At 41.6% G+C, this 17,420-nt stretch overlaps 1 protein-coding gene across 2 annotated transcripts; it reads left to right on the top strand.

The window, feature by feature from the left end:
• The first annotated feature begins 984 nt into the window (after window positions 1–984).
• Window positions 985–12,851, top strand: CIDEC (cell death-inducing DFFA-like effector c). Of its 2 annotated transcripts, XM_006887673.1 has the most exons (7): window positions 997–1,049; window positions 2,109–2,262; window positions 5,769–5,785; window positions 6,318–6,330; window positions 8,680–8,838; window positions 8,923–9,110; window positions 12,689–12,851. In XM_006887673.1, exons 1-7 carry the CDS (start codon window positions 997–999, stop codon window positions 12,849–12,851), a joined length of 747 nt encoding a protein of 248 aa, XP_006887735.1. The 2 variants fall into 2 exon arrangements, with proteins under 2 accessions (XP_006887736.1, XP_006887735.1); XM_006887674.1 differs by lacking the exons at window positions 5,769–5,785; window positions 6,318–6,330 and having other exon boundaries at window positions 985–1,049.
• Window positions 12,852–17,420: the final 4,569 nt, after the last annotated feature.

The raw sequence follows: 17,420 nt of genomic DNA, 5'->3' as shown, positions 1-17,420 counted from the left end.
TTAGTGAGTATATTTGAATAATTATTATTAAAATTTTTATTATTATTGGATTATAGGTCTTTCTTGTATGTACGTGGATAATATACTACCACTCACAATATTATGCTTCAGAATAGATCTTGAAATGTTCTATTGGCTGTGAATGCAACTCCATTCTTCCTCATTTGGTCATTCCTGCCATAATAGATCATAGGATTATCTGATTCAAAGTGCCAATACCAGTCTATCTCAGCTCACTAATGCCTTCAATATTTATATGTTCCATTTCATTTTGACAACTTTTTATTTTCTGTGGTTCATATTTGTAGATTTCAAGTTCCAATTGGTTTTTTATATTAAACTGTTTGAAAATATGGAAAACTCCATGATTTAACATGTCATCCTTGTGCAGAGGCCATGCTAATCTTCTCTGTATCGTTCCAGTTTTAGTATATGTGTTGTCAAAGTGAACACTCAAGTTCCAATTATTAATGGATATTTACAACTATTTCTTCTCTTTTTTCAGTGTCTTCCAAATATTATCCAAAAGCATAGGGGTTAGTATTTTGAGAACACACAATTCAATCTATAACAAGTTATGTGACTCATTTCTGCCTGGGCTGGGCTACCTCCTGCCAGCACAGTGCGGACTCTGTCCCCTGGGACAACAACTAACTAGATAGGGCCTCTTCAGCCCTGACTTTGGCTTCCTGATCTGTGTGACAAGAGCCAGAGTCAGAGAAACATGGCGTGAGTGGGGTTGCGGGGGAGGAGTGGCAGCTGAGAGGGCTTGAGGATGCCAGGGTGGTCTTTGGTTTGGTCATAGCTGGTGTGCATGGGAGTTTGGAAAGGAGAAAGATGGAGAAAGTGTATGTGAGGGTGAAAAGGACCCAGAGAGGAAACTTTCTGGATGGAAGTGTGGTCATATGTGGCCAAGGATGAGAGAGAACCCTCCTACCCACCCTAAGGAGCTGTTTCTTCCTTCTTTCCAGGTTCAAATCAATTCAGTTGACGAGGATGGAATACGCCATGAAATCCCTCAGCCTTCTCAGTCCCAAGTCCATATCCAGGTGAGGAGAATCAAGATGGCAGAGGGGCAATGGAGAGGGAATGAGGAAAATCAAGAAGAGGCTGAAATGCCCATGAGCTACTGAAAAGGCCTTCTCAAAATTTAATATCAAATAGGTCACCTGGGGGTCTTGTTAAAAATGTAGGATCCAGTCCAGGAGGTCTTGTGTGGGACCTGAGCTTCTGCATTTCTGACAAGTTCCAACTGAGTCTAATGCTATTGGACCCCAGCCAAACACATTCCGTAGACAGGATCTAGACATTATGCTTAATACTTTCATTCTTTTTTTTTTAAATTTTTATTGTATTATTTTTACGTGTACCGTCAAATCAGATCTGACTGGTACAGGAGAAGATTGCCCCCACCTTCTCCAGCAGAGCATCTGGTGGATTTGAACTGTGTACCACTGGGATTGCAGTGCAGCGTCTTGCCACTAGGCCACCAGAGCTCCCTAATACTTTCATTCTTGATCTCATTAAGCCTCACCACAATTTTGAGAAATGACAATTGTTGTGCTAAATTAATAGATGAGGAAATTGAGGCTCAAACACCATGCTAATCGATCAATAGGGGGATCAAGATTTGAGCCTGGACTTGCCAGCCTGACTTCAAATCTTGTCTGTCTTAGAGCTCACAAATACCTTAAACTGACTTCGCGTCACCTCACTTTATTCCAAGCTACAGTTAAAAAGAGTAAGGCCACTAAACAAAAACCAATACAAATCCAACTGAGGTATGGGGGATGGGTCTTCTATCATTTTGCTATTTGTCAAGTCTTGTTAGAAATGTAGATTCTTAGGCTCCACCCTAAACATGCTGACTCTGCATTCTAACAAGATCTCTAGCTGATTTTACATGCACACTGAATTTTGAAGTATATTTGTCTAGCTTAAGGATTTTGTGCAAGAACATTCAGGGCAGTCTTGGTGGGCTGCGCAGACGAGCGCCACCTAGAGGTCACCGGGAGTCAGGCCTACTGGAAGAGCCCCAGGGTGCAATGTGCTGCGGAGGAAGGGCTGGGAGGCTGCCCACTCACCCTGATGTTCCAAACCGCCCCCAGGTATATGACAGTGAGTACCTCTGTGGTGACCCAGCAGCTGCTGTCGGAGCCCAGCCCCGAGATGGCTAGGGCCCGGCCCTACCGAGTTAGCAACGCCGCAAGGAGCGTCCGCAAGGGCATTGTGGCCTCCAGCCTCGAGGACCTCCTTCACAAGGTGAGGGTGGCCGCTCCTGGCCGACTGACTACTGAGGCCTGCGCTGAGCAGGGTCCCAGCAGGAATTCAGCAGAAACGATGTTCCTGTTTGTGGGTGAGTTGGAGAGATGGGTTCGCTGCCAGTCTGGTGGAGTGTCCAGTTTTTGTGATGCCAGCCTGGGGAGAAAGGATGACTGTATTTTGCCATTTGCCACTAACAGTTCATCAGCTATTTTCAGAGCATATTCTTCTTGCTGTTACGTTCCCTTTCCCAGTAATTCTTTAAGTGCCTTGAAGTTGGGGAACTGAACTGTATTTTAGAAAATCCCTTTTCCAGCTCCTGAAACGTGCTAAATCCAGAGTTCTCTTTATCTCCACCACTCCCTAATATTTCCTGCGAGAGGATGAACTAAGGCTCATGTAAATAAGTGAACACACAGACACTTAGGAACAATCTAACAAAATAAGTGAAAAAAGGTTTACAAAGGTAATGCAAATGAGGCACGGATGGTGAAAGAGATCATGGGAAAGTTAGACAGAAAGAGAGAAACTTTTCTGGAAAGTCAGAGGTGGGCCATTGGCCCATTGCCAACAAAAGAGAGAAACTAAAGAAACCAGAGCCATGACTTAAACAGATGTCAGCACACACATGTGTTTTGCTGTTACTCACAACAGCAAAAAGATGGAAGTAACCCAAGTGCCCATCAATAAATGAATGGGTAGAAAAACTATGGTACATTCACACAATGGAATGTTATGGAACATTTAAAAACAATGAACTTGTAAAACATTAAACAATATGGGGGGGAGTCTAGAGGACACTATGCTGTGTGAAATATCTCAGACACAAAAGGACAAATACTGCATAACACCACTGTTATAAAACAGGACTGATTCAGGAAGTTGAAGAGAGAATAAGAAAAGAGTGGATAAATATTGAACACTATTGGAACAGATGAGGGGAAGAATTGTCTGAAATGACAGTTGATTAGGCATTTGATGTACAACAATGATCTAGAACAAAAAGGGCATTGAAAAGTGGACTGGGGGAGAGAGGAAAATGTGCAACAGTGAAGGAAAATCCAACCTTTCTGTAAACTTTCATTAAAATAACAAAAATATTTTTTAAAAGAAGATGAACAAAGAACATAAGATTAAAAATTATTTTAATGTAAAAAAAGATGGAAGGAATATACAGAGTCATTATGTAAACAAACAATTGACCAATACTGAACAGAGGAGGACTTGAAGTATTTGCTGCAGAAGGTCAGGGACTGTAGTCTTCAGTATGGATTGAAGCTCAACATCAAGAAGACAAAGATTCTCACCACTGGGCCATTTGGCAGCACCATAATGGATGGAGAACAGTTTGATGTTGTTAACAATTTTAGCTTGCCTGACTCCACAATCAACACTCTTGACACCAGCAGTCAGGAAATCAAAAGATGAATTGTATTGGGGAAATCTGCTGTCAGGGTGCTGAGGAGCAATGATGCCAGTTTAGAGACTAAGGTGCACCTGCTCCAGGCCATGATCTTCACAATTACTGCTATGCTTCAGAGAGCTGGACAATGACTAAGGTTGACAGAAGAAGAATTGATGCCTTTGAGTTGTGGTGCTGGAGAAGAATATTGAACATACCCATGGACTACCAGGAGAACAGATAGTTCTGTCTTGGAGAGGTTGAAACCAAATTTTTCCTTTGAGGCAAGGATTTTGAAGCTCTGTCTCACATTCTTTGGGCACCTGACTTGGTGGGACCAGTCCTTGGGGAGGGACTTAATGCTTGCAAGTGTGGAGGGACAGTGCAGGAAAGGAAAACCCTGGATGAGATAGACTGGCATAGTAACTGGGGCAATGGGATTAGGTGTGTTGGAGTCAGTGAGACTGGCTCAAGACAGGGTAGGGTTCAGAGATAGTATACATGGGTCACTGTGAGTCATGGGTGACTTGGTGACACATAACAACAACAACAACAACCATATAATCAAGAGCCAGGGGTAATAACAGAGAAAGTTTAAGCTGCACTGAAGCTGCATGGGAAAAATAAGACCTCAGGAATCAATAGGATACCAACTGACATGATTCAAATGACATGTAACCCTGAATGTGCTCACCAGTCTATGCTAGGAAATTTGAAAGATATACCTGACCAACTGACTGGAAGAGATCCATATTTGTTCCCATTCCTGAAAAAAAGGTGATCAAACAAACAGAATGTGGACATTATTGAACAATATTACTAGTATTGCTGCAAGTAAAATCTTACTGAAGATTTTCCAAAAATGGCAATAACAGTATGTTGACAGAGAACTGTCAGAAATTCAAGCTGGCTTTAGAAGAGTACCCACAGGGATATCATTGCTGATGTCAGATGAATCTTGGCTGAAAGCAGAGACTATGAAAAGAATGTCTGTCTATTTGTGTTTTTTTAAAATACTGATTTATTTACAAAGTTTGAATTCATTGTTTTTCACAAAAGATCCTTTTCATTTCCTTAACCCCCACCATCAAATTGTGCAACCCTATGATTAACAACACTCCCCCACCCCCCACCCTTCCTCACCCCTTTGCTTCTACCCTCCCCCTCCTTGGATCCTCATACTCATTCTACAGCAATGGTTTTATGCAGTATTTGTCCTTGTAGGACTGAGTTAGTTCACTCAAATCTCTCCCAAGTTAGGTAGTAATTTACAAAATCTTTGCTCCTGCATGCTTTGTAGTATTCCATAGTATGAATGTACCACAACTTCTCAATCCATTCATTTGTGGTTTGACATCTGGGCTGTTTTCATGTTCTTGCGATGGTGAATAATGCTGCAATGAACGTTGGTGTACAAGGCTCCATTTGAGCCTCAGTTCTAATTTTCTTGGGCTATATTCCAAGCAATGGAATAGCTGGGTCATATAGAATTTCTATGTTCAGCTTTTTGAGGAAGCACCAAACTGCCTTACAGAGTGGTTGTACCATTTTACAATCCCACCAACAATGTATATCTAGCCACATCCTCTCCAACATTTATTATTTGCTGCTCTATTAAACTTTGCCATTGTCACTGGAGTGAGATGGTATTTCATTGTGGTTTTGATTTGCATCTCTCTTATTGCCAGTGATTTGAAGCATTTCTTCATGTGTCTGTTGGCCATCTGGATATCTTTTTCTGTGAAAAGTCTTTCCATATCTTTTCTCCATTTTATAAATGGCTTATCAGTCATTTTCTTGTGGAGGCCCAGGAGTATTCTATAAACTTTTGTTATGACACTTTTGTCTGAGATGATATTGCCAAACAGGGATTTAATCTTTAGAAGGTCCCATTCATCAGTTTTATCCTCTTCAGATTGTGTATTTTTTTAAAAAATTAATTTTATACTGGTTTACTTACAAAGTTTGTATACATTGTTTTTCATATTGGATCTTTCACCTTTCCTTTGCCCTCCCCTTCCTCCATCCTCTGTTTGTGTTTTATTGACTGTGCAAAGGCATTTGACTATGTGAATGAGACTATATTATAGTTAACATTGAGAAGACTAAGAACCCTAGAACGTTTAATTGTACTCTTGAAAAACCTGTACCTAGAAGGACATTGACAGAAAATTACCAGAAATACAAGGTGGGTTTGGAAGAGGTCATGGCACTAGAGACATTATTGCCAATGTCAGATAGATCTTGGCAGAAGGCAAAGAGTACCAGAGGAATGTCTATCTGTGTTTCATTGACTATGCAAAGCCGTTTTACTGTGTGAATCACAACACATTTTGGTTAACCTTGAGGAGAATGGGAATCCCAGAACATTTGATGGTGCTTTTGTGAAACCTATACTTGGACGAGGAAGCAGTAAACAGAATAGAGTAGGGAAACACTGCATGGTTCAAAATCAAGGAGGGAGTTCATCAGGGATGTGCCCTGTCTTCATACATTTTTCTATCTATATACAGAGCAGGTCATTCAGGAGGGTGGGTTTTATGAGGAGGAATGTGCTATCAGTATTGGTGGAAGACTCATCAACAATTTGTGTTATGCAGATGATGCAACCTTGCTTGCTGAAACTTAGTAGGAACTGAAGCACTTGCTGAAGAAGGTCAAGGACTGTAGTCTTCAATATGTATTGAAGCTCTACGTCAAGAAAACAAAGATTCTCACCACTGGACCAATTGGCAGCACCATGATGGATGGAGAAGAGATAGAGGGATAGAGGTTGTTAACAGTTATAGCACGGTACGCTCCACAATCAATACTCTTGGCACCAGTAGTTAGGAAATCAAAAGGCAAATTGCATTAGGTAAATCTGCTGTCAGGGACCCTTCCAGTGTACTGAAAAGCAACAATGTTAGTCTAGAGACTAAGGTGCACCTAAGACCAGGTCATGGTCTTTGCAAGTACTTGCTCTGCATCAGAGAGTGGGACAATAACTAAGGATGACAGAAGAAGAATCGATGCCTTTGAGTTGTGGTGCTGGAGAAGAGTCTTGAACCATGCACTGCTAAGAAAACAAAAGGTCTGTCTTAGAGAGGGTGAAACCAAGTTTCTTCTCAGAGGCTAGGATTTTGAAGTTTCATCTCACATACTTTGGGCATGTGGCCTGGAGGGACCAATCCTTGGAGAAGGACATCATGCTCAGAAGGGTAGAGGGACAGCAAAGGAGAGGAAGATTACAGATGGGATGAATTGATACAGTAACTAGGACAATTGGAGTATGTGTGCTGGAGTCAGTGAGACTGGCTCAGGACAGGACAAGCATCAGTACTGTTGTATATGGGATCACTATGAGTCGCAGGCCACTCAATGCCACATAACAACAACAGATGGAGAAGCTGTTGTTTGAACAGATCAAAGGAATATAGCATGGTTTAAAATTAATAAATGTGTGTATCAGGGATGTATCCTTTCTCCAAACCTATTCAGTCTGTATGCTTAGCAAATCACCCGAGAAGCCGAACTCTATGAAGAAGAATGCGACATCAAGATTGGAGGAAGACACATCAACAACCAGTATTATGCAGCATTTCAGAGATATTATATCTATTATTTGGAAAACAAGAGTCCTTTTGTCTGAGGTATTATAAGCTATTTCTATGACACCCTATGAGCCTATTGACACTTTGCCTGGTCATGCACCATCCTTACATCTCCTCCTAAAGTCCATTGTTGCAGTCACTCATCCAGGGACTTCATCTCTTTCTATGACCCTCCCTCCACCTTTCCAAGCATGATGTCCTTCTCCATGGACTAGCCCCTCCTGACAACGTGCCCAAAGTATGAGGTTTCATCATTCTTGCCTCTAAGGAGCACCTGGTTGCACTTCCTCTAAGGCTTGCTTGCTCTTTTGGCAGTGCATGGGATGTTCAGTACTCTTCTCCAACACCACAACTCAAAGGCATTGATTCTTCAGTTTTCCTTGTTTATTATCCAATTTTCAGTTGTATACAAAGCAATGGAAAATATCCTGGCTTAATTCAGATGTGCTTTTAGTCTTTAAATTGACATTCTTGCTCTTTCCACTTTATAGAGATCCTGCTGGACAATGCTTACAGCTGGTAAAAATATCAAGATTCCCCACTCCCATCCTCCCTCTCTGCTCAGAGGGGTGACTTTCCCCTCTGGTCCCCATGCTCCATCTACCTTTGTTCTGAACTAGTCATATGACCATGTGTGTTATTTCCATCTTCACTTCCATGGCGGTGAGAAGCTTGCAAGTTTTGATACTTGGGTGAGATAAAAATTTGCATTAGATTTCCATTTACCATGCTGCTTAAAGGGAACTCTGGTGGAAAGAAACGGTGCTGCATTCCCAAACGCACACAGTTCAAACCCACCAGTTGTTCCGTGGGAGAAAGTTGAGCCATCTCCTGTGCAATTTGCTGCCTCTGAAAACCCGCTCGAGGGTCATCTATGAGTCAATTCTGACTCAATAGCATGTAACAAGAAGAAGAATTGAGTTTTAAATTTTAAAACTTAATTATTGTTGGATTGTCTCAGTGACTACCACAATGGACTTGAACATGACAGAGATGATAAGGATGGCACCGGAGAGGGCCAGGTTCAGATCTGTTGTTCATAGGATCTCTATGAATTTTTGGTAACTGGATGATACCTCACAACAATGACATGTTTTTAAAGGGTGAACTATACAGTGTGAGAATTATATCTCAAAATTATGTATATGGCCCCTATTCTGATGGAACGCATTATTAAGATATTCATCTTGAAGTCAAGCAGCAAGACATACCTTAATAAAGGTGGTCATCCCACAGCAGAATTGTGGGTTTTATTTCTGGACTAGAGAGCCTGGGGCCTGGTTGCTTTCTGCCAAGTTATCTTATGCCCTGAGAGTTGAGGTCAGAATCAACTCAACAGCTGCTAAGTGGATTTCCCCATATCAGCTCTGTGGCTCTGCAGGGTTAAAAGGGCATCCCTGACCTTATTACCTTATTCCACAGGCCCGAGACACTCTGATGCTGGCTGACAAGCCCCTTTCGCTGGTGCTAGAGGAAGATGGTACAACTGTAGAGACGGAAGAGTATTTCCAGGCCCTGCCAGAGGACACTGTTTTCATGGTACTACAGAAGGGGCAGAAGTGGTGGTCGCCATCAGAGCAGGTAAGGGCCTACCTGAGGGGGAGCAGTTGGACACCTGGCAGAAAGCCTTGGAAGGTAGCCAACCACAGTCTTGTCTTGATGCAGGGGGCTAGGTACAAACTCTCCCTCTCCCAGAAGCCTGCTAAGAAGATTGATGTGGCCTGTGTGACTTTCAACTTGTATAAGACCAACCCACAGGACTTCATCGGGTGCTTGAACATGAAAGCCACCCTCTACGGCACATACTCCCTGTCCTATGACCTGCACTGCTGTGGGGCCAAACGTATCATGAAGTGAGTAGATTTGGGGTTACCTAGAGACCACATAGGTGTTCAACAAAGGAAGAGCCCCTGTCTGCTCACAACCATCTTTGCCTTCTCAGGAAAGGGTCAGCTTAGATGCTGAAATCAATTAGCATCTGTTTAAAACTTTAAAGTCTTAACTAAGTGCTTTGGATTGCATTCTTGTATGCCAAAGGGGCTACATGTATTTCTCTTGGTGGAATCTGGTTAGATTTAGTTAGTTTTTGCAAGTGTTAAAATGAATTTTTATTCCTAAGCCTATAAAAAAAAATCTAAATCTATTGCCACCTAGTGGGTTCTAACTCATGGTGATCCTCCATCAGCTTCCTGAGGGTGGTAAATCTTCATGGGAAGAGCCTGTGTATCATACTCCCTATAGAGCAACAAGTGGATTTGAATCACTTACAATTCATTTCTCAGCACAAGGCTTAACACACCATCACCAGAGTTCCTTTTTCTTTTTCACTGTTGCTTTTAGGTGCCACCAGGTCAACTACAACTTGATATTGACCCTGTGAATAACATATCTGAACCTTGCCTTATCCTCACAATCCCTGTCCTGCTCAAGCCCACTGTAGAAGTCACCATGTCCATTCATCTTGTTGAGGTCTTCCTCTCTAAGAACTGCTTTCTCCTGAATGCCCAAAGTAAATGAGAACAAGTGTCACTATCCTTGCCTGTAAGGAGACCCTGGTTGTACTTCCTTCAAGATAGATTTCTTTGTTGTTTTGGCAGTCCATTGAATACCCAGCACTCTTCCAATTAAAAGGCATCAATTTTTCATCTGTCATCCTTATTCATTCGCTAACTTTCAAATGCATAGGAAGCAACTGAAAATACCTTAGCTTGGATCATGTGCATTTTAGTCTTTAAAAGGACATCCCTGTTCTTTAGCACTTTGGAGAGGTCCTTGGCAGCAGATCTTCCCAATGCAACATATCTTTTCTTTACTACTGCTACATTGGTGTTGGTTGTGGGTCCAAGTAAAATGAAATTGTTGACAAATTCTGTGTTTTCACCATCTATTACGATGTTGTCTATTGGTCCAGTGGTGAGGATTTTTGTTTTCTTGATGCTGAGATATATTCCATCTTCTGCAACAAGTATTTCAAGTACGCTTCACTTTCAGCAAGCAAAGTTGTGTCAAGTGCATAAGGTGGGTTGCTGATGAGTATTCCATCAATCCTGATGCCATATTATTCTTCTATAGTCCTGTTTCTTGAATTATTTGCTCAGCATGCAGATTGAATAGGTATGGAGAAAGGATATAATGTTGATGCATATTGTGATTTGTAACCATGTAGTGTTTCTTTGTTCTGTTCAAATAATTGCTTCTTGGTCTGTGTATAAGTTTTCCAGAAGCACAACTGAGTGTTTTGGGATTCTTATTCTTCTCAGTGTTATCCACACAGCCAAACACCTTTTTTTTGGTAGTTAATAATATACAAGTAAATATCTTTCTGGCATTTTCTTCTTCTAGTCAAGATCCATCTGACATCAGCAATGAAATCCTTCCTGCCTTGGACTCTTCTAAATAGAAATTGAATTTCTGGAAGTTTCCTGTTAATTTCCCAGACATTTAAAAAATGGTATTCCGCAAGATTTTACTTGCATGTGATATTATTGATATTTGTTGCTAATTTCCACATTCTATTGGATTTTTAAAAAAAAAATTATGGGAATAAATATGGATCTCTTCCAGTTAGTCAGCCTGGTAGGTGTTTGCACAGACTGGTGAGCACATCTAGGGCTGTATCTGTTTGTTGAAACATCTCAATTGGTATTCTGTCAATCCCTGGGGCCTTATTTTTTTGCCAATGTCCTCAATGCACCTGAACTTCTTTCATTACCTTTGGCTTTTGTTCATATGCTACTTCCTGAAATGGCTCGATGTCCACTAATTCTTTTTACTAAGTGACTTTGAGTATTCCTTCTGTCTTCTTTGATGCTTCCTGCATCACTCAGGATTTTGACCCTAGTATCCTTCAATGTTTCAACTTGAGGATTGAATTTGTTTTTCAGATCTTCTGGCTTGAGAAATGCCTAGTGTGTTCTTCCCTATTAGTTTTCTAAGTCTTTGTAAATTTTGCTCAGTATTTTACTTTTTTCCTTCTTTAACTGCCTTCTATTAACATCTATTCTTTTATCTATTGTTTCAACAGTTTTTTTTTCTCTTGTTTTGGCCTTTCAAAGTTCTATCACAAGTTTGATTCTTTTCTGACATCTTTTTTAGAAAAAATATTTTTATTTTATTTTAGTGAAGGTTCACAAAGAAACTGGTTTTCATTGATTCTGACATCCAGTTTTGTCTTCCCTCCCCCTGGTCTTTTTAATGATCTTTTGCTTTCTTCCTGCATGATATTTTTGACATCATCCTATAATTCATCTGGTCTTTGGTCATTAGTTTTCAGTGCATCAAATCTGTTCTTGAGATGATTCTTAAATTCAGATGGGATAGACTCAAGGTTGTATTTTGGTTCTTGTGGAATTGTTTTCCTTTTCTTCACCTTCAATTTAAAACTGCACGTGAGAAGTTGATAGTCTATTCCACAGTCAGCCTTTGGTCTGTTGATATTGGGCTACTCCATTGACTGGCCAGTTCGATGTGTATAGTTGCCATTTGTGTGGGTTTTTAAAAAAGGTAATTGCAATTAACACATCAATAGTTGTACATAATTATATATTATCCAATCTCTAGACTAATTTCTGTCACCAAGTCTATATTTTCTGGTTCTTATTTGTTGATATTTTAAATTATTGAGCAAATACTACTATGGCAATGTTTTCCTAAATTTAACTGCTCCAGGAGATGTTTTTTTGGGTATTCTTACCCCACTGGGTGGTTTTAGCCACAGAGGCTGAAGTATTATACTTACTTAGTCCAAAGTCACAAAGCTAGGGAATGTCAGAGTATGCTCTTAGCTATTTTCTTCTGGAAATTTCTGTTCCTCTCTAGCCATTAAATCCCAAGTGACTTGGAAAGGCCTGCAATTCTAGAACAGTGTCATGAAGGGCAGTCGTTGTTACCATCGAGTTGGAACTGCCCATTGCTAACTCTCTGGTGGGTTTTCAGAGGCATTTAATTGCATGGAAGTAGTTTGCCCATCTTTCTCCCGTGGAGTAGCTGGTGGATTGAAACTGTGTGACTAGGGCATTGCAGGCAGCTTCTTGCTACTAGACCACCAAAGCGCATGTTTTCTACACCAGTCTGACTGGTCTAGGGAAATTTTGTTTTGTTTTTTTTTTAAATCTTATTAAATAGATTTGAGTTTCATATGAGGAAGTTGAAAGATTATAGACATCTATGTTATTTTGGGATTCTATGCCATGCCTATAGAACACATTCCATTTACTAAAAACAGGTCATATTTTTCCTCTTTGTGCTTCACTCTATAACAGAGAAAGCATTTTTTTCATCCTTCCACTTTAGTGGCATTCACATTTCATTGATGATGCATATTGCAAAAATTAAATGTATTTAAAGCTGGAAATAGGAGATGGAGACACTTCAGGGGACCTAGAAGGGCTATTCTTCATTATTTGACCCACTGTGTTCTCTTTCCACCCAGGGAAGCCCTTCGCTGGGCCCTCTTCAGCATGCAGGCCACAGGCCATGTGCTGCTTGGCACTTCCTGTTATATGCAGCAGCTCCTGGATGCTACAGAAGAAGTGCAGAACCCCAAGGGCAAGGCTTTGTCCCTCATCCCAACCTGTCTGAAGATACTGCAATGAAGGCTCAAGCCCATGGAGCCTATCCCAGATGAGAAATGGACTGGGGTCCTTGTGCTTAGCCTCAGAGCCCACAAGCCTAGCAGCTTAGCCACAGAGCTTCTCCCCTTGCTTCCCTCAGCCCACAGGACCATGGATGAGAAAGTCAGAGGAAGGGCTGGAAATCTGAGGTGGGCTAGCCAAAGGAGAACTGCAGGTTTCTGGTCTGTCCAGCTCCTTCCACACAGGGGTCTTAGCTGGTCACCAATAGTCTGTCTGAACATGCAAGTGATGTGAAGGGGTAGGAAGCCTGCCCCTTGGCCACCTGTTCTTACCGCTTACACTTCCAGCTCATCCCCTACCTTCAGTTTTCCCTGTTACTCCTATCTAGACTTGCAAGCCCGCTGTGAGCATGCAATAAACTGCTTTTGCCAATTTGTTTTTTCCTTTTGTTCTTTGGTAGTATTTGTGAGCTTCCAAATGTTGTAGTTATGTACCATCAAGTTGACTATGACTCACTCATAGCAACCCTATGATCAATGGCTCTGAACCTTGTGCCATTATCCCAAGCCAGACTCCCAATCTCTGACACATCTGCCTTCCACTGCCACAGTCACAGTGTCCATCCATGTCCTATAGGGTCTTCCTCTCCTGTGCTGACCCTTCTAAGCATGAGGTCCTTCTCCAAGGGCCAGTCCCTCCTGGAAACATGCCCAAAGTATGTCACACAGAGCTTAAAAATTCTTGCTTCCAAGGAATAAATTGGTTTATCATCTTCAGGACACACCTGTTTGTTCTTTTGACAGTCCATGGTATGTTCAATACTCTCCTCCAGCATCACAACTCAAAGGCATTGATTCTTCTTCTGACATCTTTAATCATTGTCCAATTGTCAGATGCATAGCAAGCAATTGAGAAGACCAGGGCCTGGGTCAGGCACATGTTAGTTTCTAGACTGACATGGTTGTTCTTTAGTATTCTGGAGAGGTCCTTTACAGCAGATTTCCCAAAAGCAACTTGCTTTTTCATTTCCTGACTGCTGGTGCCAAGAGTTGATTGTAAATTTGAGCAAGATTAAATTCTTAATAACTGCAATCTTTTCTCCATCTATCATGTTACTGCCTATTGGCCAAGTGGCGAGATCTTTGTTTTCTTGATGTTGAGATGCAATCCATATAAAAGGCTACAGTCCTTCCACTTTTACAGCAAACACTTCAAATTCTTATTAATTTTGACAAGCAAGGTTGTGTCATTTGCATGACACAGGTTGTTGATGAGTTTTTCTCCAATCCTGATGCCACACTCTTCTTCATAAAATTCAGCCTCCCAAATGAACGGTTCCTTATACAGATTGAAAAGGTATGGAGAAAAGATATATCTCTGATTTTGAACCATGCAGTGCTCCCTCACTTTGTTCAGACAATAGTTTCCTGATCTAGCTACAAGTTTCACATGAGCACAAAAAGTGTTCTAAGATTCCCATTCTTCTGAATGTTGTTGTTGTTTGCCTTTGAGTCGAGCATGACTCATAGTGACCCTAGGAAAAAAAGGCCTGAAGCCCCTCTACAACTATCAACATTTATCACAGTTCATAGAGTTTTCAGAAGCATGTCGTTTAGGAAGTGGATGCCATCCTGCTTCCAATTCTGTCATAGAATGTTATTGGTTGAGTCACCTGTGATGCGTAATGACCGTACATACAGCAGCTCTGAACCCTTCCCTGTCCTGAGTCAGTCTCACTAATTCTGACATACCAACTCCCATTGCTCCAGTCACTGTGTGAATCCATCTCATCCAGGGTCTTCTTCTCCTCCACTGTCCCTCCACCCTTCTGATCATGATGTCCTTCTCCAAGGACCGATCTCTCCTGGCCACATGCCCAAAGTAAGTGAGGTAGAGCTTTAAAAATCCTAGCTTCCAAGTAGAGACTTGGTTCCATTCTCCCCAAGACAGACCTATTTGTTTTCCTGGCAGGCCATGGTATGTTCAAGATTCTTCTCCAGCACCACAACTCGAAGACATCAATTCTTCTTCCGTCATCCTTAGTCATTGTCCAACTCTTTGAAGCATAACAAGTAATTAAGAAGACCATGGCCTGGATCAGGTGCATCTTTGTATCTAGACTGACATCATTACTCTTCAACACTCTGAAGAGATTCATGACAGCAGATTTTCTCAATGCAATTTGTCTTTTAATTTACTTACTGCTGGTGCCAAGAGTGTTGACTGTGGATCCGAGCAAGCTGTAATTGCTAAAAACCCCAATCTCTTCTCCATCAATTATGGTGTTGCCAATTGGCCCACTGGTGAGAATTTTTGTCTTCTTGATGTTGAGCTTCAATCCATATTGAAGACTACAGTCCTTGACCTTTGCAGCAAGTGCTTCAGGTCTTCTTCAATTTCAGCAAGCAAGGTTGTGTTATCTGCATATCGTAGATTGTTAATGAGTCTTCCTCCAATCTTGATGCCACATTCCTCCTCATAAAGCCCTGCCTCCCGAATGATCTGTTCTGCAAACAGATTGAAAAAGGTACGGAGATGGGATGCATCCCTGAAACATCCTTCACTTATTTTAAACCATGCAGTGTTTTCTTGCTCTGTTTTGACACAGTCAAATGCATTTGCATAGTTGACAAAACACAAATAGTTATCCTTCTGTTACTCTCTACTTTCAGTCATGAACCATCTAACATCAGCAATGGTAAATCGCTAAACCCTTCCTGTATTTCTAGCAGTTCTCTGTTGATGTATTGTGATAGTTGTTTCTGGATAATCTTCAGCAAGCTTTTGCCTGCAGTGGAATCCTATTGATAGGGTCTGTCTAGAAGGTTGTAAAGGCTTGAGAGAAAAGAGAACTCTATTATCAAATAACTCACCATAAAATGGGGTTTTAAAACAAGTTGCTGTTGGGTTCAGTTTCTCGTTTGCTGACCCTCATCTTTCCCCTGCATGATGTCTTTTCTCAAGCATTGGAACCCTCTGACAACATGGTCAAGGGATGGAGGATAGAGTTGTTCCATCTTTGCCTCCTAGGAACACCCTGGTTGCACTTCCTCCAAGATAGACTTACTTGATGCTGGCTTCGGAAGCATATATACTAAAATCAGAACAATACAGAAAAGATTAGCTTAAGCCCTGTGCATGGATGACATACAAATTTGTGAAGTTTTAAATATTTTTTTCCAGGCTTCATTCTAGTTTATTACTTTTTTATAAAATTAATTTCAATGAACACTTACAGAGATTTTGGATTTCCATTCATTCATTGTTGCACTTTTCTCCCTGCCTACCCCTCCCCCCGAGTTTGCTCTTCTCCTTGAAAAGCAAAAGAAAAACTCCTTCATTGATATATAATCCTCCTGCACCCGCCACCCCCACCCAAGTATACTCCACTCTGCAATCCGCATTTCGAACTCTTATGATAATCATAATGCCCTAAAATATATTACTTTTAAACTGTTCTCTCCCTCATCTGTTTCAGTGCAGTATACATAGTTTATCCAGTTTTTCTCAGTCTTACCCCAACCCTCATTCTACAATAGTGGCCTTATGCAATGTTTGTCCTTTTGTGACTGAGATACTTCACTCAGCATAATCTCCTCCAGGGTCACCCATTTTGAATAATATTGCATGAGTTCCTTGCTTTTTAATGCAGTGTAATATTCCATTGTGTGAATATACCACAGCTTCTCTATCCATTAGTTTGTTGATAGGCACTTAGGTTGTTTCCAACTCCTTGTTATTATGAACAAAGCTGTAATAAACATGGGTGTGCATATATCTGCTTGGATGTCAGTTATGGTCTCTTTGGGGTATTTTTATACTGAGAAATTCTCTATAGTGGTTGAAATTACTTCTGTCTTTAATTTTATTTAGTAGGAAAAGCACACAGGGGCTTTACTATTTCCAACATGGGGCAGGTCTTGGAGTGCCTGCCGGAGGTAGGCACAGGCCTGTGAGTGGGAGCAGCTCTACTTGTAGGTGATGAGAGGGTTTCCCAGGACCACAGAGACTGAGTCCCCAGGCAGGAACAGCTTGAGATGGAGTGGTCCTTACTGACAGGCGTGGACTTCTCCTTGCCCTTGCCACTCTGGGGATCTTGACCCACAGCTCCTTCACATTCTCCAGCACCGTGTTGCAATGCCTGGTGAAGGCTTTCATGTGGCCCAGGCCCTTCTTGTTGTTGGACAGGTGATGACACTTGCGTTTTGTTGTTGACCAATGTGGGAGTCCTCTTCTTCCTGCTCCCGCAGCTTCTCTGGCATCATCTTGCTCTTGGGCTTTTTGAGGAGGCTCATGAGGGAGGAGGCGTCACTGGGCAAGGTCGCCTCGGATAACAGCAGAAGGAGGCGTCTTCCAGGTCAGACCCAGGGAATCCCAGCCAGAGAGGGAGGGAGGAGGCGTCACTGGGCAAGGTCGCCTCAGATAACAGCAGAAGGAGGCATCTTCCAGGTACACAGAAAGACCAGCGGGCCCTCAGGCAGAAAGGAAAACATAATCTACACAAGAGTTCTACAGGACACGTCACCTTCCCTTGGAGACAGTACAACTAAATTTAAGAGACACTGGTCAAAAGAAAAATGTCAGCAGTCG

This window comes from Elephantulus edwardii, unplaced genomic scaffold (assembly GCF_000299155.1).
Source record: "Elephantulus edwardii isolate Elephantulus edwardi_28Jun2011 unplaced genomic scaffold, EleEdw1.0 scaffold00060, whole genome shotgun sequence".
NCBI classification, from domain to species: domain Eukaryota; kingdom Metazoa; phylum Chordata; class Mammalia; order Macroscelidea; family Macroscelididae; genus Elephantulus; species Elephantulus edwardii.
Note: the sequence above shows the minus strand (reverse complement) of the source record. Positions and strands in the feature narration are given on the sequence as shown.

What these genes read in the sequence shown, in the direction of transcription:
- CIDEC (XM_006887673.1), top strand. Translation starts at nt 997, where the DNA reads ATGGAATACGCCATGAAATCCCTCAGCCTTCTCAGTCCCAAGTCCATA. An exon ending in AGTCCCAAGTCCATATCCAG is followed by an intron (nt 1,050 to 2,108) that starts GTGAGGAGAATC and finishes AACCGCCCCCAG; the next exon opens with GTATATGACAGTGAGTACCT. An exon ending in GGGGCCAAACGTATCATGAA is followed by an intron (nt 9,111 to 12,688) that starts GTGAGTAGATTT and finishes CTTTCCACCCAG; the next exon opens with GGAAGCCCTTCGCTGGGCCC.